Here is a 25,535-nt window from a genome sequence, read left to right as displayed (position 1 = left end):
TTTATAAACTACATGTGTTTTGTGTGCAGAAATCCTAAGTTGTAAAGTAACTAGTAACAAAAGCTGTCAGATAACTGTAGTGGAGTAAAAAGTGCAATATTTAATAGAGTAAAAGTAGAAAGTAGCATGAAAAGAAAAAATGTAAGTAAAGTACAAGTACCTCGACATTTGTAGTTAAGTACAGAACTTGAGTAAATATAGTTACATTACACCACTGATTATCAGGTCATGTTCATACTTTAACTAGGCTACAGTCAAATAAGTAGGGTGGCAGTAGCTCAGTCCCAAGAGTTGGGTTGGGAACCAGAGGGTCGTCGGTTCAAGTCCCAGTTTGGAACAAAGTACGGAGTGTGGACTGGTAGCTGGAGAGATGCTAGTTCACTTCCTGGGCACTGCAAAGGTGCTCTTGAGCAAGGCACTGACTGAACCCCTTCAAGGCGCTGGTCCAGCACCTTAACTTACTTAACTTAATTCTCTCCGTGCCAGGAGGCACACAAGGCTTGGACATCACTCCTCCACTGGGTTCGGTTTGCAGCTGCACGTCGTGCTGTGCTCCACGTGTTCCAGCGTGCACCGTTACGTTCCAGTTCCACCATTCGCCGCCAAGTTGTTTTTGGGCGTCCTTGGTCGTCTTGCAGTATGATGTCCGTTGTTTCTGTAACAGGCTTGTTTTCCGGGAGTAGGTTGTTAGCCTTCTGCCCAACCCCCAATCTTGGAGGGCCAGTGGTTTTCTGTCAGGGTGTCCTTCCCTTAGACTGCGTTGGTCCACGACACCATACGGTGTAACCCCCCATCCGCCACCCGGGGGGGACGCGCCTCATACGCCGTGCAGTCCCAGCGCGAGGCTGGTCCAGCACCGGCAGCCCCCAAACTCTGACATTTCTCCATTATTGCATGTATAGGACCTGAGTATGTGTGTGTATTTCAGGCCTGTGTGTAGTGTGTAATAACAGAGTGTAAATTATAATTTCATAGGGGATCAATTAAGAATTTAAATTATTAAATTATATATCTCTTAGGCATATTTGTGGACACAACACTGTTGAGGCAGTTTGGACTGATCGAGTAAATGTGACCGATTGCAACAAATGAAACACATTGGTTGTAACTTACCCTGTAGGCATTGTAACGTCCACAGTTTGGATAAGTTTTAGACTTCCTCCAAGTCTGCCCAGAAGAGGTTTGGAAATACTCCAGCCATTTAAATGCCTCGTCTTCTGTAGTAATTTGGAGTTTAAAATGTGCCCTAAACTGAGCTGGTGCCACCTCCTCATAGGAGCACACCAGATGGACATATCCCTCAGGCAATAGTTTCTGAAAGAAAGCAGCATTTTCATTAATATTCTATACATCATGGTTCCATTTTAGCTGTGGTTAAGACACTAGAGGTGGTGGAGAAAAAACCAAATCGATACAGCATAGTATTACAATATTTTCAGTGGCAATACTGTGTCGATACGCAGACGCCAAGTATGGATCTTTTATTATATACTGTATGTGTTGGTCATTTTTTCAGCTTGACAATCCCATTTTGCAGCAATAAAAGACAGCTTTTTAGATAAAAACAAACGTTTCCTTTTGGGGACATCATTTGAAATTGGAAAAAATTAGAAGTTGGGAAAAAAGGTTATAAATCGCAATATATCGCAGAATATCGCAATATGTTTAAAATCGCATTCATATTGTAGTATTGTGACGATATCGTATCGGGAGGCGTCTGGTGATTCCCACCCCTACAAGACACCAACGTCACAGTTCAAAACTTTGAAAACAGCTGTTAATATTGATGTATTATACATTTTGAAACCCTAGCTACATATAACCATAGTTAGCTAGCATCCAGTATCGCTATTTTATCCAATAGGCTACGTATCAAGGGAACTTAGCGTTAAATCCTCACTTCCAGAAGAGGATGTTGTCCTGTCCCCTCTTCCTCTCCTGTTCCTGGCTGTTGGCAGTGGAGACACGACGTAATTTTCCTCACTTCCAAAAGTGGATATTCTCCTGTCCCTGCTCTTCCTTCTCCCTCTCCTAGCTGCTGGCTGTGTAGGAACGTAGTCATTTTCAACCCAAATGTAAAACTCCACCATTAACTTAACTCAATATCCTCGCGAAAACAGCTCTAATCTAGTATGATAACGCCATAGCAGGCTGCCGTAAAGAAGACGTTCGCTTTGAGGAAACAAGTCGTTCAACCCGGAAACCGTAGCAAAACGGCGCGAAGTCCCGCCCTACTCGGCCGTTGATTGGCTTACCCTGCATTTGTGGTCTAAATCTAACCAATCCCATCAGAGAAGGCTACTGCTACTAACCAATCAGAAGCAGAGTAGGGCGGGTCATGCCGTGACTATCCTAGAAAAGGCAAACGGTTCACACATACTTAAAACACAATAAAATATTTAATCAGATAATTATCCATGGAATTAATTTATAAATAAAGTTAGACCTAATGTTGCCCCTGCTCCTTCTGTGAAGAGGATTTTGAGTCCTTCTCTCATGTATTGATGCCTGCAGTGACGTAACGAGCCAACACAGGGCCCTTAAACAGGATTATCAAGGCGGGCCCCCCTACCACAGCACATGATGACAGCATAATGTCCATGAGTAGGACAAGATAGGATCATAGGGACACTCCATATGAGATGAGATGACAAACACAAGGGCAATCCTACCAGGATTTCGTGGCCTTTTTTGAGATTGTTGCCGCCCAAAACGCTTGATTTCGCGGGAGCTTTTTGTAAAAAATTACGATAAAAGTTGCATGTATGTTTCTTAGACAGTAAAAGTTGCCCCTTTCTCTCTCTTCTTCACCTAGCTGTCCTGTAGGCCTATATTAAAGGCGGAAAAGCCCCAAAAATTATCTTTAAAAAAAAAACACAGATTATTACAGTAGAAAACTCGCTGCTGGACTGATGAGCATACGTCACTCCTTGGACTCACGCATCTGCGCACATGCGCAGTTTCACCATTTCCTTTTGTAGTTCGCTGCGGACATGAGCACAGCTGCTCCAACAGTTACAAATTACTTATATAAATCAGAATCAGAATCAGAATCAGAAATACTTTATTGATCCCCGAAGGGAAACTCTGTGTTACAGTTGCTCAGATATTAGAAATATAAGAAATATAAATAAAGAAATAAAGAAATATAAGGAGTGTGGATATTTACATAGTATATTATGATACAGTTTTTACATAAATAACATAATTAAGGTGTTGCAGTGGTGAAAAGTAATAATGGTGAAAAGTAATGATAATAATAATAGTAGCAGTTGAGTATTGCACACATTACAAGCCAGTGTTATTGCACCAAAACAATAATATTGTCCAGTTCCAACCCCTCTAAGTGTCTGTGTGTCAGACACTCGGAGGAGTTTAAAGTTTGATGGCCACAGGCAGAATGACTTCCTGTGGCGCTCGTGGTGCATTTTGGGAGAATGAGTCTATCACTGAAGTGCTCCGTGATTGAGCAGCAAGCCATGGAGTGGGTGCGAACATTGTCCAAGATGGCATGTAGTTTGGACAGCGTCCTCCTCTCTGACACACCCGACAGAGAGTCCAGATCCACCCCCACGACGTCACTGGCCTTGCGAATCCGTTTGTTGAGTCTGTTGGCGTCCGCTACATCTTCTAATGTGTTGCCGTGTGCGTTATTGAGAACAAAACCTGTATGCTTTACTACATTGGATTGTGTTCATTTCCACTAGTATCCGGTATTGTCTAGTTGTTTACACAGCAACTATTTATTACCTAGCAATTATATCTATTGCAGAGTGAGCTGCTCATTGTTCTTTATTTGTACAGATGTGCATTCATTATATACATTTTATATTTACTGTGTATATTCTGTATTTCTTTATGTTACAGAAAACCACCCACACCCACAAACACACCTATACAAGCGTGTAATGTAAGCAACAAGCACCGTTTTCAATGCTGGTTATGGATGCCAATAAATCTGTTGAACTAAAACCAAAGGTTGCAGCAACTCTTTTACCGGAGTACACAATTGCACTGCATTTTGTCGGACAAAACAAGCCATTTAAACTTAACACCACTGTATTTTTTCCTAAATAACCTGTGAACTTCCCAATGTTTAAAAAAAAAACTTTATTTGCACGTTTTCACAAATTTAATGTGATACAAACAAGTATTGAACAATTCAGCATTGCACTTAAAATATACTGTATAAATGAGGCTGTCATATCCTCTCAACGAGCATTACAACCTTACATAATAACATAAAATAAATAAACTTATGAAAAAAGGTACATAATTACACAGTGAGAAAAGAGGAATGTAAAAAATAACAAAGTAAAAAAAACATTACAAAAAGTTACACCTTTTTTTATCGATAATAATGTGAAAATCAAAAGGTTGCCGCCATTTTGAAAATGTAGCTTTATGGACATGAAATTGTCCTTTAAAGACAGTTCAATTTTCTTCTATAGATCTCCAAAGGATACCGACACTACCAGAATACATGGTTTATTCTTCAATTTGTCAAAATTCACCTTTATTGTCCACAGCCACGAATCTTGAAATAAATTTGTTATTGGGATAAATATTGTGCAATATTTTATAATGTAATTCTTTCAATTTATTGGGGAATACAAATGTGTACAGTAGAAGCATAGACTGTAAATATTATTTATTAATATCATCAGTCTATGGGTAGAAGCCATGTTGTTTCACAATGAATATTGAATATTAGATTTTCCTTTTGCCGTAGAAATAATTCCTTATGTTTATTGATAGGCTCCTTCCCAAACATTTTTTTTAATTTTTTTTATTTTTTATTATTATTTCTTTTATTTGCAACCTTTTAAAAATATGTTATACAGTGTTTGAACAAGTCGGAATCATGAAAAATAAAACTGAAGAAGAAAGGCACTTCAATATATAAAGAGAGAAAAACAAAAGAAAAAAAATTCAAAGGAAGATAATAAAAAATACAGAAAATACAATACAAAGAAAAGATGAAATTGAAAGTATAATCAATTTTCTTGAAAAAAATCTTGCTTCCCAGTCTATGTTCGCCAACCTTTTCATTTATTTATTTATTTTCAAACATTTTTATGAACAAATAAAAAGACAAACATTCAGACATCGCAGTTCAGAACATAACATTATAGGAAGGAAATTGCAACTTACATAAAATCAAGTACAACAGTAATAAAAAATACAATATAAACAAAACCATGAGATAGACATCGTAGTAATAATAAAAAGAAATATAAAGGAAATAAAAATGTGACAGATTTGCAAACATGTATATGTTATGACAACAGAAGTTCTTAATTAAATAGATTGGAGTATATATCATAAATAATTATAGCTTTTTTATTTGTTATTAATTTAAGACACTAAAAATATAAGTCAAATTCAATTTGGAATAATTTAAAGCAGGGTCTTGAATTGGAAAACTTAGATTTATGAATATGAAACGTTCCCCAAACCTTTTCAAAGAGCTCCTCTGAAATGCTGAGTGACGTAAAACGATGCAATTGCGTCATCTGCTGGCGGGAAAAGAACTCCTAGGTCATTTTTCAGTCAAAGTTTACTACTAATTGTGTTCAATTGAGTCTTTTTTGTAGTTTACATTTCATTCTGCCACACATCTTCAAAGTATCGATATTGTGATAAAAATCATTCAGTATTTTTCTTTTCTCAGCCGTGGCTAATCGTGGTGCGTCCTTCTGTTTTGTGTGCCTCAAACGCAGCACTGGTCCAGGATGAGTTCAGGCACCACGCTGCCACAAAATCACTGTCAACAGGTGAGCTCGTGACTTTGCTTTTTCTCCTGCAGTGTAGGCTCCTTGGTCGATTTCAGCGAACGCAGCCCTAACAATTATATAAACCGAAAAGTTTGTCTCTTTGGTTTAAATAACGCCTGACTCCAGTCAAAATCTCGGAGCGATACAACTCGCATAACGTTAGCTAACGTTAATGTTCATAAAGTAGCTTATCTCAGTTGTCTAAAATAGCTGAAACACTTAACCGTTACGCTACGTTAATGTTCATTTTTATGAAATAGCTAGCTAGCTAGCAAATGTCAATGTTCTGCTAGTCTACAGCTAAAACGCTAACGTTGTAACATTATGTAAAGTTACAGAAACAGAAAACACACAGAGTCAAATTTTACAAATACTAAATATTTTCGCTTGTTAACTTGGGCAGCGTTTATTTTACATGAAGTTTGGAAATTTTGAAGTTTAAAATACACAATTACAAAGTGGTTAAAATCCTAAATAGGCCTAGCTACGGTCTATTAATGAAAACGGACCTGCTGAACTGACTGTCGACACCGGCACTTTTCCTTGCGTTTACTGTTAGATAGTGAAGTTTTAAATGCAATATTATTTAAATGGAGTACAACTTGGCTTAATCTAACATAAAATATCATTTTAGGACTTGTAAAAAAATCAAACTCTTGCTTTTGTATTGAATACATTTTGGATTATGTATGAAATCCCATTGTTTTTTCCATTCAGAAATATTATGGCCACAAATAAAGTGGTTCTTGAAGCCCCAAAGCTGGAGTCCAGCGGGGCAGCAGGGGCTGGAGACACCTCTAATAAACTCCAGGTATTACAGGTCCCAGCCAAATGTGGAACCATCGCTGCCGTGCAACCCACAGCCACTGCTGCAGGAGGCTCAAAGAGTGACTGTGTCTCTGCCCCCCTGCCTAAAGTCCTATCCACTGGCCATGGCCCCCAACCTCCTTCCTGTACAGTTGCAGTTGTTGCAGGGCGTCAGACCTCCTCTCCTTCTGTCATGGTGGTATCAAAGGTGGTCACCCCAGGACGAGTGTCTGCTACCAGCCAACCACAGGTAACACAAGCAGCTTTGAGCCAGGTGGCCCCAATGAAACAGACCCCCACCCCAGGACGGACAGTGGTGATAACTGTACCCAGGGCAGCAGGGGCACAGACAGTCACTGTGGCCCCTCGGCTGCCCCACGCTGCTTCCCCACAGCTCCCAACCAATATCCAGATACCAGCAGGTGAGCTGCAACACGCTTCTGTTGTATTTTTTGTGAAGAGTCCATCATGTTGTCCTAATCCTCCGTGTCCTACTTGGTTAATTAGCAACTGCATGGGGGAGGTGCGCGATCACAGAAGGCTTGTATCATGTACAATGACGTCATTTTCTGAACTTACCAGACTGTTCTAGCTGTTCTATTTGCCTTTACCCACTTAGTCATTATATCCAAAATATTGATGGAAATTCATCTAAAATCTATTTGGCCTAATTTTGTGAAAGCACAATAGTTAATCCTACACTATTGTAGTTGAAAATATTGGGATATCTGACACATACTAGGTATACTTTACCCAGCACTCTCTTTTTAGGACAAATAATCAATTAATTAGATGATTCATTAATTAGATGAGACGCGAAGGTGAATCAATTACTTCAACTTTTAAACTAATAGGCGACTTTCTTTTTTTTATAATCGATTAATCGGTTTGAGTCATTCTCTGGTTGCAGCTTGTTAAATGTGTTTCTTCTCTCCTCTGCAACAGTAAACTGAATATCTTGAGTTGGGGACAAAAAAAGACATTTGAGGATGTCATCATGGGCTTTTGGGAAACACTGATCCACATTTTTCACCATTGTCTGACATTTTAGAGCACAAACAACTAATCCATTTATCCAGGAAATAATCCATTTACCATAATCCAATCAACAATGAAAATAATCATTAGTTACAGCTCTTGAATGACAACAAGTGATTTTGGACTCTGATTGTGGCAGGTATGATGTTGATCCGCAGTGACAGTGGTCAGCTGATGCTGGTATCCCAGCAGGCTTTGGCACAGGCTCAGCAGGGACAGAGAGGCGTTGGTGGTCAAGGGCCTAGAATCCTTGTCCCACAGGTATGTGTGTGCTGCTGCTTTGAGTTTATTAGATGGAGTAATGTAGAGTAGGGGCTGGGTATCGTTCAGACATATTTGATACTGGTACCGATTCCAACACCGTGACTTTGATACCGGTTCCTAAACAATACTTTTTTTCATAGCCAATTTCTGTGTTTTCCCTCATTTTGTGGAAGACTTAGGTGCGCATATTTGGCGAGGGGTTTAGATGTCCTTCTTTTAAAGGTCCCATGGCATGAAACTTTCACTTTGAGGTCTTTTAGCATTACTATACGTCCCCCCAGCCTGCCTATGGTCTCCCAGGGGCTAGAAATGGCGATAGGTGTAAACCGAGCCCTGGGTATTCTGCTCTGCCTTTGAGAAAATGAAAGCTCAGATGGGCCGATCTGGAATCTTCCCCTTATGAGGTCATAAGAGGCAAGCTCACCTCCCCGTTCTCTTGGTCAAGGCCCCACACCTTGCTCAAAAGCTACAGACTCAGAAATTGCACATACTAAGGAAATCTCATGTGGCTCTAGTGGCTGTAATTCTGCACCAAGGCTGAATTTTGGGAAAGAGACTTCAGACATGGTATTACAGGACCACTAAGATCTATATAAAAGCATCTAAAGAGAACCATGTCATAGGACCTTTAAAAAAATGTTTTTTCCCCACACATTTTCTTTCTTTTTGTAATCTGTTTGTGTCTCTTTTTCACTTCACTTGGACCGTTATAATCACCATATCTGTGTCTAAAACATTTGAGAAGCTAGAGCAGATAATACATGTCTAATAAAAGTTAAAGACAAAACTTACTAATGAAATCCAACTACAATCGTATCTGAGGAAAGTCTTTTGGTTAGGTTCATTCGGCTGTAGGTGCTGCCCTAAACGGATTGGGTGCGGCACCTAAACCTTACAGTGGCAGGGAATACTCTGCCAATTTTATAAAACAAAAATAAATTACAACATTGTGGCACAGATCTTTTTATGTATTTTTCAGCTCCTGCTACGTGAGCCGTCTCTGTGTAACGTCAAGTTTTTCCTGCGTGTCCTTACGACATGTAACGTAAGACAGCCAATCACAGACATTATTGGATCTTGGTAGAAGCTTGCTGCGTGCTGATTGGCTCACTGATGCTGATGACATTTACTCCTTTATTGAGATTGGGTATTAAACGGTGAGGCATTTTTTGATACTCTGTCGGTGCCTAAAAAGTATCACATTACATTTAGCTGACGCTTTTTATCCAAAGCAACTATGGGTTACGTGTCTTGCTCAGGGACACATTGATTGATGTATCGCAGTGGGAAATAAACCCAGATCTCCCACACCAAAGGCATGTGTTATATCCACTGCGCCATCACCAATGTGGTACCCGGCCCTACTGTAGAGACATCCTCATCCTCACCCCTGCGGTCTCGACTCACTGCCATGTCTGACACCAAGGTATCTGCAGCATCTGGAAATAAAAGTAACGAGAAGGTGACAGTGATCAGGATGGCCGCCCCTCCCAGTTTCCAGCCTGCACCAGTCCAGAAGACCGCTGTGGTAAAGGTACAAAAGCTCAAACAGTCATGTAGCGCTCGCTCATGAGAAGTTTTACTGCAAATCCACCATGATTGTCATAAATAATAACACTTCAACCGTCATTAAGAATAATACTCATACCATCATTGTTAAACACTTTTTTAAAATTAGTTTTTAACCAAACGTTCACATACATATAGAAAACATTCACATACATACATATATACTGATGCGTACTAAAGGCCGATTTTTGGCATTGTTTACATAAACTGCATTGTCCGATTTAAAAAAAAAAACAAACAAAGTCTGCAGATTTGTGTTCTCAGCAGTTTGATAAATGCTAAGTGCACTAAGTTTATTTTCTTCTTACCGGTTTTGTTTATAATTTATACAATATATGTTTTTCACATTATATGTTTTTAATTTAAGTATACAAGTGCATATTGTTGAAGTGCTCAATATATGTTTTTGTTGAGAAATTTGTCTATCTTAATCAATTATCAGGTTTACATTTTATCTTTCAAATAGAAGTTTAAAACAAGCACACAGCTTTCCAAATTTGTATGTCCACTTTTTTTAAAAAGCTCTTTGTTTTCCTTTTTAGAGAATGTCATTATTTCTAAGAATACACATACTTCCTTTAACCATTTACCAATACTTGGTCCGTGTACATTTTTCCATGATATTGCTATCATCTGTTTTGCTTGTAACAGATATAAATTTATAAGAAACTGTTCCTTCTTTCTTCACTTATGCTTCACCCATCATTCATAATAAATGATTCAGGAGGATAGAAAGATAAAGACTGGTAGTTGCTTTGGTTTAAGTCACTCGGGAAAAAGATTAATGCCTTTTATTAGGCAGTACTAGAAGGCTGAGTGAGAACAAAGGAAAGACAAAGACCAGCAACTTAATCCCTAAGCCTTACAGCACTTTTAAAGGTTTTCCTCATTTATATGAGTTATTCAGCACGTCCCTGCACCTGTGGATCTTCACAGAGCTCCTTAAACAAGTGAGCATTGTAAGTTTTGAAAGCAAGTTGATTTTACCCATCAAATAAAAATGACTGAAAGCCTCCTATAAAGGTAAGAAGAAAGGGCTCAACGGTTTTGCTCCTCAGCAATTCTCTGTTTATTCTGTCAGTGTTTCGGCCCTCAGACCTTCTGCAAAATCAACAATCGGCCTGCTTGTCCTTTGCCCTTTTTTATCTGCTTCTGTGTTCTTTGAGTGAAAGATTATATTGTGTTGTTCAGGTGATTGGTGTAGCTCACAAACCAGCTGTAGTCCCGCCCCTCAGTGCTGTGTCTGAACAGGGGAGCCAGCATCGCATTCAACCAGTTGTCACGGAAACCAAAAAGGAACCCCTAACCACAATTAGTCAGGTGAGTCTGACCGGTCCCAGCCATGACCTGCAATCTCACTTTGGATTTCACTTGTCTGCTAAACTGTCAGTCTGAAACTGCAGCACCTGTACAGTACAATAACAGGGACCCTACTATCTCCTCCACGCGTTATTAGGGATCCCACAGGCAAGTCCTGCCCTACGATACAACCCAATTTGTTGGGGTTAGGCATTGACCTTGAGTGGTTTAGGTTAGGTAGTCAATTGGTTAGGGGATAGGATGTCTTGCTGTTGTTTTCAAACAGGAAAGTCCAATAGTGTTCCTGGGTGGAGGTGCACTTGTTTTTCATGCTGACCATCGTCCATATACATTTTACCAGTTAAAGTTGTATTTTTTTGTTTTTGGTGACGCAAAAATTCCATAATCTTTCAGAATATTGTCCCATAAATTGTCTGAAAGAAAACTAGACTCCTGCATCTCCTCTAGGCTAGGCTTGGCCAATGACAGTTCATTTCACATTGAGCATTCCTATTGGACATTCTGCACATGCATATGCCCGTTTCTTTCTACTCTTTGCAGTGTTAATGTGAAGAAAAAAAAAAAGAAATATGATAATCTGCTTTTTATCCTACCATTTTACCATCATGTATAGTCATGATTTGTGGTTTTCCTTGCAGCATTACATAATTTTGCTACTTTTTAATTACAAAGTCAGGTTATGGCTTATAATTTAGAAGAATGTGTCAGCTTTAATAGAATTTCTGACAATCTCCAAACAGTCTTATAAGTGAGTTTTCCTAGACAATTTACAGTGATACAAAGAATGCAGGTAGCTGCATAAACACCGACACATCAGTTGCAAACAGCTGAACAGCAGGTATGAGAACAGCGTATCACAAATTGACCTTGAAGTTGACCTTTTATTACGCTTGGTTGTTGCCTGCCCTTTCATCAACAGGCGACCCTGGATAGTGTGAAGAAGTGCAAGAACTTCCTGGTGACTCTGATCAAGCTGGCCTCCAGTGACTCCAGGTCCGCCAACATGGCCAACAACGTCCGAGGACTGGTCCGGAGTCTGCTGGTACGCCTCTACTCGCCGTCATCACAGGAGCTGCTTTCACTTAGTACAGTAGTAGAATAAAGAAATCTTCAAATGTCTAAAATATACTAAAAATGTCAATTTTAGGCTTGAATGACCAATAATATCATAAATCATTCAGTCTGTGTTTTTAACCTGCTTTACAAATTATTTCCATGCATCAGATCTTTCTTTGTCAACAACATGTATTATGATTGATTTGAAGCATCTTGTAAACCTAAAAGTAGCAAGGGCTACTAGCTTTTTAGCGGAAAATGCTTGTAAGTAGCGATAACGATTATTTTAGCAAATCCCTGTTCTTCTCATATTTCCTATTTGTAGTTGGATCATTTTCAGCGGGTGTGTTTTTTTTTATTACTAATTTACCAGCTTATTTCCTTGTCTTTTGAACATAATGTTCCAGGTAACATAAAACTGTATTAAAAGCCTGAAGAGTTTGTCCTTGTTTTATCCTGCAGGAAGGGAAGCTAGAAGCGGAGGAGTTTACAGAACAGCTGTATCGAGAGTTGAAGTCGACTCCACAGCCCTGCTTGGTGCCTTTCCTCAAGGTGACCAGAGAACAACACATAATTGTTACCTCCTGAGTAGTCTCTCATTGCCAGACCCATCTCCACAGCGCTGCGGAGGAAGGTCTGGCAACAAGAGCGTACATTAAAATGTGTTAAAACGACATTATGTATAACAACATACAAAACAGGATACATTTAATTCATACACATTATAGGCTCTGTAAAGTTCAGCTAACGCAATGGTAGCATTAGCACTTGGAGTGATGTAATCACAGCCGTGAATTTGCGTGGAATGGAAAATGGTCGTTCTTTAACAGTCACAAACTCCACCAGCGGTTAGTAGTAGTTGGATAACACAGCCCACCTCCACTAGTCTTACCTGCCAGAGTAGCACGTGCCCGGCAGACCAGCAGGCCTGGTAGCTAGATAGCGGAGTCTGGTACACTGTTGTTCAGCCATTTTTCCACAAGAACAAAAACACAGCAGTCTCTGAACTTGCGTCGGGAGTTTTGTTGAAGTTAGATGTAGTCCAGTTTGTTGTCTAATGATCGTTTGGCGTTTCCGCTTAGCGCGCACACCGCCGTCAATGTCCCCTTGCCCGGCTTTAGCAACACACTTGAATGCACATAATTGTTGTAAAGTTTGTTGCTGAAAAGCATAGACAGTTAAAGAAAAGAGATCTTTGAATCTTGAAGCTAAGCTATGGCTAACTTGCTTCGGGTCCAACGCCCTACGGGCGGGTTGAAAACATGCTAAACTAGCTGGCTTGTAATCCACAGCCACTGGGCTGTCTCAGGGGGACCTGAGGGAGGGAACCACAGTCATTCAAAAATACTAACCGGTTTCTACTGCTACTAAGCTTAACGCTAATCTGTGAAATATCCCTTTAACGTTTATTACATAACTTGATAACTGGCCAAAATGAAACTGGGCTGTTGTCTAGTTTGTTTGCTCTTTGCAGGCCGGGGTCTGTACTCTGCCAAAGATTGTTTATGAGGTAAAAGAACGCACTGTGTAATAGACATGGAAATAGAATAGAAGAGTAGACCGGACAATGAATTGTTTTTCCGTGGTCTGTTGACTGGTTCAAAAGAAAATTGCGCTAGACTAACTCAGCTAGAATGAGTTAGCCAGCTTTGGGTTGTGCCCATGGACAACTGACATCATGATGGAGAGCCACCATGGTGAGGCCACGCCCCCCCACCCTATCAGACGCGGACAGGCTTGGGCACCCCCACATTGAGAGCTGGCCCGCCTAATCAGAAATTCAAAGTCAAGTGTGTTGTTGTGCAAAGTGACCAACTGGAAACTTAACACATTTGTTCGCCTGCTATTCATCACTAAATTCACTTATAGGACTTTTTATGCAAGAAATCAGCTATATACAAATATGAGCCTTTTTACGAAAATTGATAGCTAATTGGGGAAACAAACACAATAATATCCATTATAAGATTAACTGGAACCTGTGTTTTTTTTTTGAAGTTATAACGCTACACAAGACCCACTGACTGGGCTGACACTCACACACCGGCCACGGCAGACAAAGGGGAGGGAGAGCAGCGTCTGACAGGGCAGAGAGATACCTGTCTCCCTTTGATTATAATTATAGAATATATAATCTAATATATATGTGTATATTTGAGCTGTTAGTCTTCCTCTTTGTATAGGTGCCAATTTATGTTTTCCAAAGGTGGGTGCTCATAGACGCGCACACCCTTAAAAAAAAAAAAATTGTCAAATGTGAGCATTTAGGAAATGAGCAGCGGCCGACACAAACACACACGCCTATTAACTCGATGATCTTCTTTCAACTCAGGACAGCGCCACTTACAAATACAGATAGGATTGGAGATGAGATGAGAAGTTTAACTGACACAGGGCCACAATCAGCACTCCACTTAGCACCAACTGCAATGCTTAATTTTAAATAAATGTAGCCTATTGGCAGTCTGGCACACGTGGATGATCAGTATTGGCGCCTATTCATATTTCATTTTTCATTTTTTTAAGTAGAAAAAAATATTGTGAAGAGAGAGTAAAATTAAAAGTGCATCGTCCGTCAAGATTTTGCCAATTAAGGTGACATTGCCCAACCCTAAGCCAGCTGCAGCGGTCGCAGTTCTATGCAATGGCAGTGGTACGCATAAAAATCAATAAATGAAACGCATTTGAACTCCCAAGTAGTTCATGTAAAAATGTCTGGAGGGGCCAAATGGAATTTGAATGATGACATGACTTCTTTCCCACTCATCTTTTTGTCATTGCTATCAGAAAAGTCTTCCTGCAGTGCGCCGCCTTACTGCAGACCCCCAGTTATTTATCCAACAGGCTTCAGCCCGAAACCTCAGCACTCAGTCTTCCACCATGAAGCAGTCCAGCACTGACACAGGACAAAACCTCAATGCCAACCAGCAGGTAACAAAATGTCTAGATGTCTGAGGTGAGCAGTGTACATTTTATAATCGAAAACCATTTCATTATCAATGAATGTGAGGCGCAGTTAATGCTTTAAACTGGAGAAACCTGGTTTCCTAGGCTAGATTTGTCCCAGAGAACGGTTAAAGATTTCCCTTTTAAATGCAGGTTAGCCCCCAGCAGCCTCGAGGAGTGACTGTGAGAGTGACATCAGCCCAGTCTACAAACTACACCTATAAGATCAGCAGACCCCCACCTAAACCCACTGTGGTCCCGTCAGGAAAACCCTTCACTGGTAACAGGACAAGGCTTCTTTGGGAATGTCACAAGTTGGTTGTGATTTCTGGTGTCACAATTCAAATTTGGAATCAATTCTCAATTTGAGAATTTCAGTTTGAGAAGCATTCACCTGTGTCCTTCGTTCAATAAAACGCAGGTGTAAATGCACAAAGAACACATGCACTCCGATCGACCAGACTACTCCAGCAATGAAATGCTACTCTCCAAATAACTTTGGATGTTTTTCTTTTCCCAGGAACCTTTTCAGTGAAGCAGCCTTTCGCTCAGGAGCCACCTCGTTCCACCAAATTTGCATTCAGTTCAGGATCCTACAGGTAATACATAAAGTTGATATCTTTAGACTCAAATGTAAGTGTGACGGGCTGATCTGTGTGTGGGGGAATTTCCAGAAACACCATTTTGTGGTATGAAGAGACAAAGGGAAGGCTTAGACAGCATCAGGTCGGTCACAGGTCAGGGCACGAGAATATTTGGCTAGTCTCTAATAACCAAACCTTGTCATCTAGAATTATGTGGGACTATCTACAGATTTGGGGAATCTACTGTCCCCTTTTGAAGGTCAGAGAGAGAGAGAGAGAGATAGGATAAGAGAGAGCGTGAGAGTGAGAGTGGAGAGTGAGAGTGAGATGAGGTGAGAGAAGGGAGAGAGAGAGAGAGAGAGAGAGAGAGAGGCTAACTTGCAGAGGCACCGGGGCTCCATACAGCTCTTAGCACCATTTAGATCAGAGCACCTTTTTCTCCCGTTCCGAAGTGCTGTGTGGACCAGCCAGACCTTCCTCCGCAGCGCTGTGGTGGGGGAGGATCTGGCAATGTGAGAGTAAACTAGGAATCCTAAATTCTCCTCGATTGAGAGTCCTTGTGTCATCAAGGTCATCGAAACCTTCTTCACAGATGTGAAATGAGCTGTTCTGCTTCTGAGTCATTCCATAACAACCTGCACATAGCAGAATTATGTATGTATGTATGTATGTGTGTGTGTTTCCCAGGGAAGATGATGACATTAATGATGTCGCCTCCATGGCTGGAGTCAACCTGAAGGAGGAGAATGCCCGGATCTTGACCAGCGTGGTTGGCTCTGTGGTGCAGTCGTGTCACGACCAGCCCTTCCTCTCCCCTAACCCAATGCTCTGCCGAATCCTCCGTACAGGTACAAGAGCTCAGCCAACCTGCCAGACTCCACTTCATTAAACGTTCCGTTTGTTATATTCGTTACATCAGTGTAAGTGCAGGCTATTCTTTTATGTTAGACAAAGTAATTGCAGCCACCAGTGGACAGCATGACTACACTAAATTGCAGTTTCTCTTCTTAAACACAAAGAACCAAAATGGGGCTGTTACTATTTTTTTTTCTTTTTTTCTTCTCATTACAGTATATTCATGGAAACTGTTTCAGGCTAAATTTAAAATGGGGCCTGAACTATGTCAAATGCCACAACATTAAATGTATTAATTTAAGGCTGTATTTACACTGCTACATTTGCTAAAGTTACCATGGCAACTACCAGCAACAGGCAGGATGTTTCATGCGCAAATGTTTTAACTGCAGCGATGTTGTGTATTGTTTAGGGTCCTCGCCACCACGAGACAAATCGGCATTGCAAATTGAACATGTAGCTCGACTTGAAGCGCCTTCTTTTGACTGAAAGTACTGTCAAACATCACTTTTTCTGCTCACGAGTTCCATTTTCACTGTCCACCTACGTAACACCTTCTCGTAATCAACGGCGGCTTCATTATGTCGACCAGCGTAGCGCAAGTGTAGGGTTCAGTTCAGTAGGAACGGAACCCCGTCAAAAAGCTCAATATTCGGCCAAAACCGAATCCTGGATTCGGTGCAACCCTACTAAAAATCCTTTGAAAGTGAAATGTGGTTGCATGTATTTTGTCATGTTTATACTTCTATTTGCAGTTTCCAACTTAACTTAAGTTTAGCAATAATGTGTCTTTGACTCTTCTTGTGATACTTGAGCCAGATGTTTGGTGACTCCTGTGTTAGGACAGGCATTGGGAGTAACGGAGGTCGCTCCAGAAGTGGTAGCTCTGGTTTCTCATGCCACGCAGGAGTGTCTCCGTGGGCTGCTGGAGAAGCTCAGTGTGATGGCAGAACACCGCAAGCCAGCCCTGAAGGTACAGCATATGATACCTAGGAAGGATTTATATTTACACAAACTAGGAGAGTCATACATATGGCATTGAGTTACTGCCACCATGACAAAAACTAAATTCTGCTCATTGTCTTTTTAAAAGAAACTTTAACGTTTTTTGTCTTATGACAGTTTCTTTAAATTACTAGATATCATTACTTAGATCAGCAATGTCTCTCATTATAACAGCATAACTATCTTGTTATATCACAAAACATTCTTGGTAAAGTAACTTTGTCACTGCCAGACTGACATTAGCATTTAGAAGAGAATATATTTACCCATTCCACAAATGTAAAAAAACTCACACAAATATTTGTGGCCACCAAAGTGGCAGTAGAATGACATTGCGTTATGAAACAGACGTGGATCTTTGACTTCTGCTCCCAGCGCAATGTCTAAGATCCATTTTCCACTGAAATACCAACAACTCTCTATGTTGCCTCATTTTGATGAACCTCCCACCTGAGAACTGTGTGCTCTGCGTGGGGCACCAAAATACCACGCAGACGGTCAAAGGTCGGGCAAAGGTCACCGAACAATCTGCTGCGCTGCCAGGTAATTAGGTCCTCTCCGTCTTGTTAACTTGTGTGTTTGTGTTGCAACAGGAAGACCCGTGGCATGTCAAAGTGAGTGATGTACGCTCCCAGCTTCGCTTCCTTGAGGAAGTGGAGAGTTTGAAAAAGAAGAGGAAAGATGAAGAAGAGAGAGAGAGACTGCTGCGTCTGGCCAGAGTAAGTGATGCACGGCCAGAAAGTAGCACGGCCTTTGTTTGACTTGAACCATCTTTTCATCTGAAACCACTGCAAATGTTTCTTCCTTTCATTAACAGGTATTGTACGGGTGCTTGAAAATGCTTGAATTTTGATGTTGTGTTTTCGAGGTTTGAAAAGTGCTTTTAGTTTAGTTAGTTTATAAAATTCTTGGATTTCTATTTGATTTTCGCAACCTGTTCAATCAAAATATTATAAATCACGTCAAGAACAGTGTGCGGAGCGAGGGAGGACGAGCTGTTACAGACCTTGGTAAAGTTATATACAGTATATTAAATTGGATATTGGAAGGTCAAACTCCATAATCAATTTTTCGAATGTGTCTAGTAGCCGTCCAATATAAAACCAACTTTACCATGGTCTGCCACAGCGAGTCTGCTGCGGTGTGGCTGCCCTACCTCCCGGCAAAGACTGAAGTGAATGAGGTGCTGCAAGAACAGAATAATCCAAAATATTACAAACTGGCATGTTTGACATCATAACGTTAAGAGGGTTGCTGTTTTGGTGGCGTTACACACACCACACAGTTCGTGCTGAGATCATTTGTATTCAAATTCTTAGTAGTGCACAGAAAGAAGAGGAGGAGGGAAATTAAGAAGGCAGTAAACTAGAGAGACCAGGTGGGTTAGAGCAGGAGAAGACCACGGAAGGAGATACAGAAATAAATGAAAGAAGAGGGAAAGGTATAATTGACTGTGGGATGAAGAGGAGGCTGCAAATTCATAATTTCACGTTTTGCATGTTAGAAATAATCTCTGGTTTTAAGTTAAGGCTTCCCTAGCTGTCTGCTTCATGTCGCTGTTGCAGTCAAAAGGTATTTGATTGGCTACATATTGAAACATTTAGTAATGACTCTGTAGCCATTAAGTTCTGTGAATTGTAAAAACTTATGTTAAGCATTTGTGCATCTGTTGTTTCTCTATGAATGAATGAATGAATGAATGAATGTAGTTTATATATGCGGAGGCTATTGTAAATACATCCATCTCCACCGAGCCATGCAGAAGCCTGATTTGTTATTATTGAAGAAAACGCTGAGTGAACATTACTAGCTACCTAGCTAGTAGCCCACTGTAAGGTTGAGGATGGCCTCATTTAATATTTACACTGCTTAGATACATGTATATTTCTTGGCAATAAAATCCTTTTTTTTTAAATTAATATAGGCTATTTTTCAGGCAGAAAATCAGGCAGATTTTGATCAAACCTTGTATATATCAAGAATGTGTCCCAAAACCAAGGCCTGTTAAGTATTTCTGTTCAAAGATTAGAAAGCAAGCAAAGTCTACTTAGACAGTGAAATTTCTTTGGAAATAAAACTTGTTTTTGCTTAAATATCTGACCCTTCTGCTAGTACGAAACACTAAATAATAATTTTGTATATGTATTGGTATGTAATTTACGGTGGTGTAATGTGCTGGAAAAAGCTTTAAAATTGACCTTGAAAGTGCTTGAAAAGTGCTTGAATTTGACCTTGGAAAAGGTGTACGAACCCTGATTAAGTAAATTCTGCCTACTTACTGTACTCAATATTTTTCTGTTTGTGATCACAGAGTCGCTCACACACCGAGGATCCAGAGCAGCAGCAGCTCAAGCAAAGAGCCAAAGAGGTGTGTATGGGTTTCATCCTGGAGAAAGCTGCAACTCAACCATACAGTCAGTGTGCAAGCTCGCGGTCTGCAGGGTCTTAAAATGTAAAAATAACTTGCAATATTTTCTGTGGTTTTAAATCTACATTTTGACAATTTTTGACCTTTTCTGTATGAAACTGTAAAGAAGTGTTTTGGGTACTTTTTTAAATCCCTGCTATTTTTCATCTTAATAGTTAATTTGGTAGTGCAATAGTGTGTCATGTTTTTTGCTGGCAGGGCAGATACGTAAGTGTGTGGGAGATTAAAGGCACTGGTAGCAGTGTGGCTATTTATCAAATAGATAGACTTACTTACTTACTTACTTCCTTCATCCTTAAGGACAGCCGTCTTGCTACTGGATGTCAGTTTAGACATCCAGTAGCAAGACAACCCTAACACAACAAACAAATATCCACACACATATCACACATACATAAGAATACAAATAAAATGTTGTTTCTACATGTTGGTCTTGGTACAGATTAAGCAAACAAGATATGTTTGGTTTAATGTTAATCAGTGATCTTTAGAGGTACAGGTCCAGTTGACTCTCTATTCACCAACCCTTTCTTTCTCAACCCTTCTTCTCTTTTCAGTTCCAACAAATAGAAGCAGCTCAGCTGCAGCAGAGAGAGGCCAACCTCACGGCTCTGGCCGCCATCGGGCCTCGCAAGAAGAGACCTCTGGAGCAGAGTGGAGGCCCGGTGAGTGAAAACCAAACTGCAACAACACGCCACACTTCCAGCAGATATAGTCACTTTAAAAGAATGCAAAGAGATGGTAGAATTATGACATTTGAACTGCTGAAAGGCTTTTAGTGGGAAACACCTGTCCAGGAAGAGCACTGAATAAAAAATGGCAACGTTTGGAATTAGTGCAGGAAAACAATACTTGTGTTTAATAAGAGAGACTTTAAGGAACAGCAGAGTAGTATGACAAGTTGTGTTACTGATGGAATGGGCGCTGTGGAAATTAACATACTGACAACAGGTAAACCAGGAGAAAGGGTTGAAAGTTAAAGGGAGCATGTGCAGTATTTCTTTTTGCTCATACTCAAATCAGTTCTCTAAAGGAAGACGGAAGCCAGGAAGTTGCTTTGATTGCTTCAACATTTTAAACTTTCTGTCATGTTTGTTGAAACTGACCCTATGTTCGAGTAGAACTATATGAATAATTTAAAAAAATATCCAGCTTCTCAGGTACCACCTACAGCCTGTAGTGCGATTTGCAAAAATCCACAGCTCCCTGTTCAGATGCAACAATCATGGCCATGGGGGTGTCTAACTGCGTATCAATCACTGCTCATGCACACTCATTTCATAGCGTATCTCCCCCCCCGGCTCTATTGTGTACAGCTCTCCCTTATGCGGGGAGGGGCTTAGGGGACCGTTTTGGGCTTTATTGGAAAGGCGGAGGGACCGAGAAGTTGTCAATGTTCAAATTTTTTGTCCTGGGTCTTTGCCATCCTAGCTACGGCACCTCTATGTACAAATAGTTATAGAAGTCAAAATTCATATTTTACCAGCTGTTTGCCTAAGAAAACAGCCCAAAACAACCAAACAGTTGTGAGTGTTTTATATTAAGGGTAAAGAAAAACAAAAGTTCAACGCACCAAGCAGAGAAACAAAATGAGAAACACCTCACACCTCACACCTATTTTTTAGCACCTAAGATCAAAACGGAATAACAATATGCTTGTGTAGCACCAATGATGGATAGAAAATAAAAGAGAGCAGCATGTTCCATGTTAGCCAAGGTGATAGAATGAGGAGCTATAAAGGCCAGCCCCCGCTAACGCAGACACACAGGAAGCCCACAGCTCACCACAGTTAGCATGTGTTAGTTTAGCTCATGGAGTCTTTAATTCTCTGTGTGTTTTAAGTCGCAGCGCTGCAGGCTTGTAGGTTTAAAGATGAGGACGCTCTGGTAACTGCACACACACACTGCCTTTGAACTCCACTACCCAGCGGAGCCGGCAGCCTCTCTGGCTCTTTCCTCTCAGCCACAGGGCTTCCTTTACCTCTTCACAGGCTCCTCCTCAGCTGGCACAGCACACACACGAGGACAGGACCTATATGGGGAGCGATGGCAAATGTGTTTGGAGTGGGAGCTCTTTTTACAGCTGTTCTTGTACACTCTTCAGCATGTGCTGCCAAACACACTCAGTCAGAGAACTAGAGAAACAGTTTATCGGGGTTCAGGCATTTTTGTTTAGGCATCAGTTCTAAAATGATGATAATCGTAGTTTTTGGAAATATTTCCGTTGGTTCATTTCATAATTATTTGAGGACGTAGGTGACTTTGGTGTGAAAGCCTGTAATATTGTGTGTGTGTGTGTGTGTGTGTGTGTGTGTGTGTGTGTCTGTCTGTGTGTGTGTGTGTGTGTGTGTGTGTGTGTGTCTCAGGTGACTCTGCTGCCCAGACAGAGAGTGACTCGGGTCATGCTGAGGGATCTGTTGCTGTGTATGGAGCAGGACCACTTCCTGTCCCACTCTCTCACTCTGTACAAAGCCATGCTCTGACTACCTTAACTCCCCCTACTGCTAATCACTGCTTCAAAAATAGGCTGCAGTACATCTTTTCTTTTTTCCTCAAATGTTCTTTGTACTTTGTTTCAGTTCATCGAATATCTTTCTGTTTATTACCTACTATTTACTTTAGTATGTTGTTCTGGATCAGTAATGGTAATCAGCTGGTCTCTAAAGCACTGAACGTTTTGGTTTCGTATGTTGATGAACCTGAGTGGGATTAAAAAGAGAAGAATAGAAGTGTAGTTCTCAGTTGAAGGTTGAATTTTTTTTGTTATTCTGCATTTTCATTGTTTGACCATTAAAATAAGTAGCATGTGTCACACACTGACAATTTACTGTGTCTTTGGTTATTAGCCACCAAAGCAGCGTGGCTCTGGGGATGGTTATGTTAGTGGGTCGGTCCAGAACCAATGTCACTAAAGTCATTTCACTAATTACCATGAAACGTACAGACATTCATATGAAATATGTTACTGAAACTTCTTGATGAAGTCAAAGATAATTAAAAAGAGCCTTATTCACTTAAGTGCAGATCAACCTTAATGGATACCTCTCTGAAAGAGATACCCCAAGAGAGGCTAAAATCTTCTCAAGGACGGAGATCCACAGCCAAACATCTGGAACGAGAGCTTGCTTGTGGGACACAAACAAACCGGGTTAGAGAGATGTAGTTGTTTAGGTTGAGAGAGAGATGGAGTGCAATTTACAGTATTCTCGTCAGCAGGGACAAGGTAATCAGAAATAATTAGCTAGGTGAATGTTAAGGGGACGTTAGGGTAAGGTTAGGGAGGTTATTCCAGAGAAAGGGGCCACTGTAGGAAAGGCCCTGCAACCTGCTGATTTATTTTTAATTTTTATATAAACTCCAGGACAGATGGGAGCTCTGTATTCTAAGAGCAGAGAGATGACACACACCAGGGCGATCGTCGGTCCCCGGCTGCAATGACTGCAGGGCGACAACAAGCCTCCAGGGAACACACCGGGCTCTGAAGCCTTTTTGAAATAGTGGCCAACAGTGGGACGTGATGTCATGGGACCCAAAATACATTTCCATAGACTTACTGAAAAAAGAAGTGAAAGAGACGTCACAACCCTTGCGACATGACTATCAGGGTTTGATCAATTCACATAACAATATTTAAGAAGTCTAGAAGAGCCACTCGATTAAATCAATCTCCATTCTAGTTAGTGGCGTGCTAAATGGTAGTGGAAGTAGCCCGCTCCATGGACGGAAAAGTGTGGAAGAAGCACCATCCAAGTCATTTTAGATGTGGTTAGTTTCTTTTTTGGCTTCATGCAAGATAGTCTCAGGAAGCACCTTGTCTTGGTGAAACATTTACACCCCGCAAACGAAATCGCCACATACAAATGTTGACACACTATTGTAACGTTTAAATCAGCTGGATTCGTGGTTAAACCTGATTGGCTCTTACTAATGTATCGCCGTGTGAAAACGCTCCTGTGGGTTTTTATTTCCTGCCAGGTTTTGTGATGCTCACATTTGGGTAAAGTAGAGTAATACACAAGGTGAGGGAGTCCAAAGTAAAATGAATCCACCCACCAGCTCCCAAATGTTCCATTTGTTAAATCTCTCTGTATAGAAAGCTTCATATTTAGAGTACAGACACAAAAACAAAATTGATCTTAACTCTTGGCATTAAATAGCCTGGATGCCAGCCAAATTTAGCTCCGCCCACTACAAATGAGGTTGGGAAGTTGGGTCTGGACTTGATCCGTTGAGGAGCAAGTATCCACAAACCAGAGATGTCCGGACCAATCGAATTGTCAGGGTGGGCTTTATACGAGGATGGACAGATGATCAACTGTAACCTAATCAACCACGTCACCAAGGGGACGCTTGGGTTGAATTCAATTTGGAGAATGGAGATGTCTAGATTCCGCCATTGTGTCCGTTATAGAAGGTATCAAAAGTACATTCATTTTGGTTGTAGGTCTATCCAATGAGTGTAGTGGCATTTTTTTCGTGGTTTGGTCGAAATGCCCCATAATCCCAGCCCAGTGGACCAGCATCAGACTCAGGCTAGGCTTTAAAGCAAATAAGCATGTTTCCCGTGGCCAAGGTGGGGCAGTGGGGCAGTGGGTACATTAGGCGCACATATACTTTGAGGCTGTCTTACACAGAAATCCAGGGTTCGAGTCCGACCTGTGATGATTTCCTACATGTCTTCCCCCCCCTCTCTCCCCCTTTCTCACCTAGCTGTGCTGTCCATTAAAGGCAGAAAAGCCCCCAAAAAACACAGTGCCCCACAGCATAAGGAAGCACTGCGGATGTGCCTAGTCTCTTAAAATCCTTACTTATGAGTTCTTGTTTATTCATCTTGAAATTTTCTAACAATAATGCAAAACAGAAAAAATATAATATATATAAATAAATAATGCTGGCTTGGGTTGCTGCTGCATGTTTCTTAATGGGCTAACCCCCAACGTGTCCTTTTAAACGATATGTGGAAAACATATTTTGCATGGGAAAACATTCAAATCCTTCCTGAATAGATTGGTCTTCCGTTGCAAAATAACGACAGAAGTTGTACAATGACACAAACCAAAGGCATTTCCTGCCACAGATAAAATGAAGATTCAAATAAATTGGTAAATAACTTTTTTTTTTGCTTCTGCTGTAAAGGTATACTTCTCCAAATGCACACGTCAGATTTGCTCCAGGTTATAGTCACTAATGGTCTCTGCAAATATTCCAAAGCGATGCAGCGGTTCATGCAAAAGACACTGCAACTTATATACAGTGGTATTGAACACACAGTACTTATACAACACATACAGAACAACCAGTAGCCTAGGCTGAAAAAATGCTCTTCAAAATGGTTGTGTAGACCTGATTCAAGTGTGAACAGCAAATAATTTGTACTGCTGAAATGCGTCTTGGACGTTAAAGGACACTTTGAGCAAAGTCATTTTCTCTGTTGCGTGTCAAATGTCCATGTGCTGTTGACAAGTCAACAGGTCCTCTGAACTGTCATCTGTCATTGTCTTCCAAAACTTGTCCCTGTCAGCTGAACAATAACACGTCAATCCCGTCCTTGCTCCTAATAATAGATGAGTCATAATTCACATCGCCATTACATGTATTTGAACAAATTACTGATGGGATTTTTTTTTCATGGGTGGACAGTTTTAGAAAAATCCAACATCAGTGTCAATCTGTCCATTTTTAATTCACAAAATAGCAAAGGGGTGTCTTGAGGGGATGAAACATACAAAACAAAACGGATGAGTGTCCAGTTGTCATTTTAAAATACTGGAGTCAGATTATGAGCTGTAGCCATCAGCCAGTTCCCAAGAATAGCTGCAGCAGTCCATTTGTGTTGTTGTACCATTCAGCGAATATCAGCATGAGGTAGGCCTGCACGATTCGGGG

General features: G+C 40.7%; 2 protein-coding genes and 1 long non-coding RNA gene across 6 annotated transcripts in view; 1 reads left to right on the top strand and 2 right to left on the bottom strand.

The window, feature by feature from the left end:
- Positions 1 to 2,206, bottom strand: part of si:dkey-75a21.2 (uncharacterized) — a 7,988-nt gene extending 5,782 nt beyond the window's left edge. The window contains exons 1-2 of the mRNA XM_032525787.1: positions 1,901 to 2,206; positions 1,114 to 1,314 (exon numbers count right to left, since the gene is read on the bottom strand). Of these exons, the coding sequence (XP_032381678.1) occupies positions 1,114 to 1,314; positions 1,901 to 2,062 (363 nt within the window). The 5' untranslated portion in view covers positions 2,063 to 2,206. The remainder of the gene's footprint in view (positions 1 to 1,113; positions 1,315 to 1,900) is intronic.
- Positions 1 to 6,294, bottom strand: part of LOC116695501 (uncharacterized) — a 14,027-nt gene extending 7,733 nt beyond the window's left edge. For both annotated transcript variants that reach the window (XR_004333477.1, XR_004333476.1), the window contains exon 1: positions 6,283 to 6,294. This is a non-coding gene — a long non-coding RNA (uncharacterized LOC116695501). The remainder of the gene's footprint in view (positions 1 to 6,282) is intronic.
- On the top strand, positions 5,522 to 22,472 carry LOC116695492 (transcription initiation factor TFIID subunit 4). 3 transcript variants are annotated; one of them, XM_032525791.1, is made up of 17 exons: positions 5,522 to 5,541; positions 5,675 to 5,777; positions 6,495 to 7,006; positions 7,762 to 7,883; positions 9,313 to 9,420; positions 10,647 to 10,775; positions 11,695 to 11,817; positions 12,294 to 12,383; positions 14,619 to 14,762; positions 14,931 to 15,057; positions 15,298 to 15,376; positions 16,049 to 16,209; positions 17,059 to 17,189; positions 17,815 to 17,940; positions 19,533 to 19,589; positions 20,207 to 20,314; positions 22,016 to 22,472. In XM_032525791.1, exons 3-17 carry the CDS (start codon positions 6,502 to 6,504, stop codon positions 22,130 to 22,132), a joined length of 2,127 nt encoding a protein of 708 aa, XP_032381682.1. In that variant the 5' UTR covers positions 5,522 to 5,541; positions 5,675 to 5,777; positions 6,495 to 6,501; the 3' UTR covers positions 22,133 to 22,472. The 3 variants fall into 3 exon arrangements, with proteins under 3 accessions (XP_032381682.1, XP_032381680.1, XP_032381683.1); XM_032525789.1 differs by having other exon boundaries at positions 5,524 to 5,777; XM_032525792.1 differs by having other exon boundaries at positions 5,538 to 5,777; positions 6,598 to 7,006.
- The last annotated feature ends 3,063 nt before the right edge of the window (positions 22,473 to 25,535 follow it).

Source organism: Etheostoma spectabile, chromosome 9 (assembly GCF_008692095.1).
Source record: "Etheostoma spectabile isolate EspeVRDwgs_2016 chromosome 9, UIUC_Espe_1.0, whole genome shotgun sequence".
Taxonomy (NCBI): Eukaryota; Metazoa; Chordata; class Actinopteri; order Perciformes; family Percidae; genus Etheostoma; species Etheostoma spectabile.
Note: the sequence above shows the minus strand (reverse complement) of the source record. Positions and strands in the feature narration are given on the sequence as shown.

Excerpts from the sequence above, each read along its gene's own strand:
- LOC116695492 (XM_032525791.1), top strand. The coding sequence starts at position 6,502 with ATGGCCACAAATAAAGTGGTTCTTGAAGCCCCAAAGCTGGAGTCCAGC. Across the intron at positions 9,421-10,646 it reads AGAAGACCGCTGTGGTAAAG|GTGATTGGTGTAGCTCACAA; the intron begins GTACAAAAGCTC and ends TGTGTTGTTCAG. Across the intron at positions 14,763-14,930 it reads ACCTCAATGCCAACCAGCAG|GTTAGCCCCCAGCAGCCTCG; the intron begins GTAACAAAATGT and ends TTTTAAATGCAG.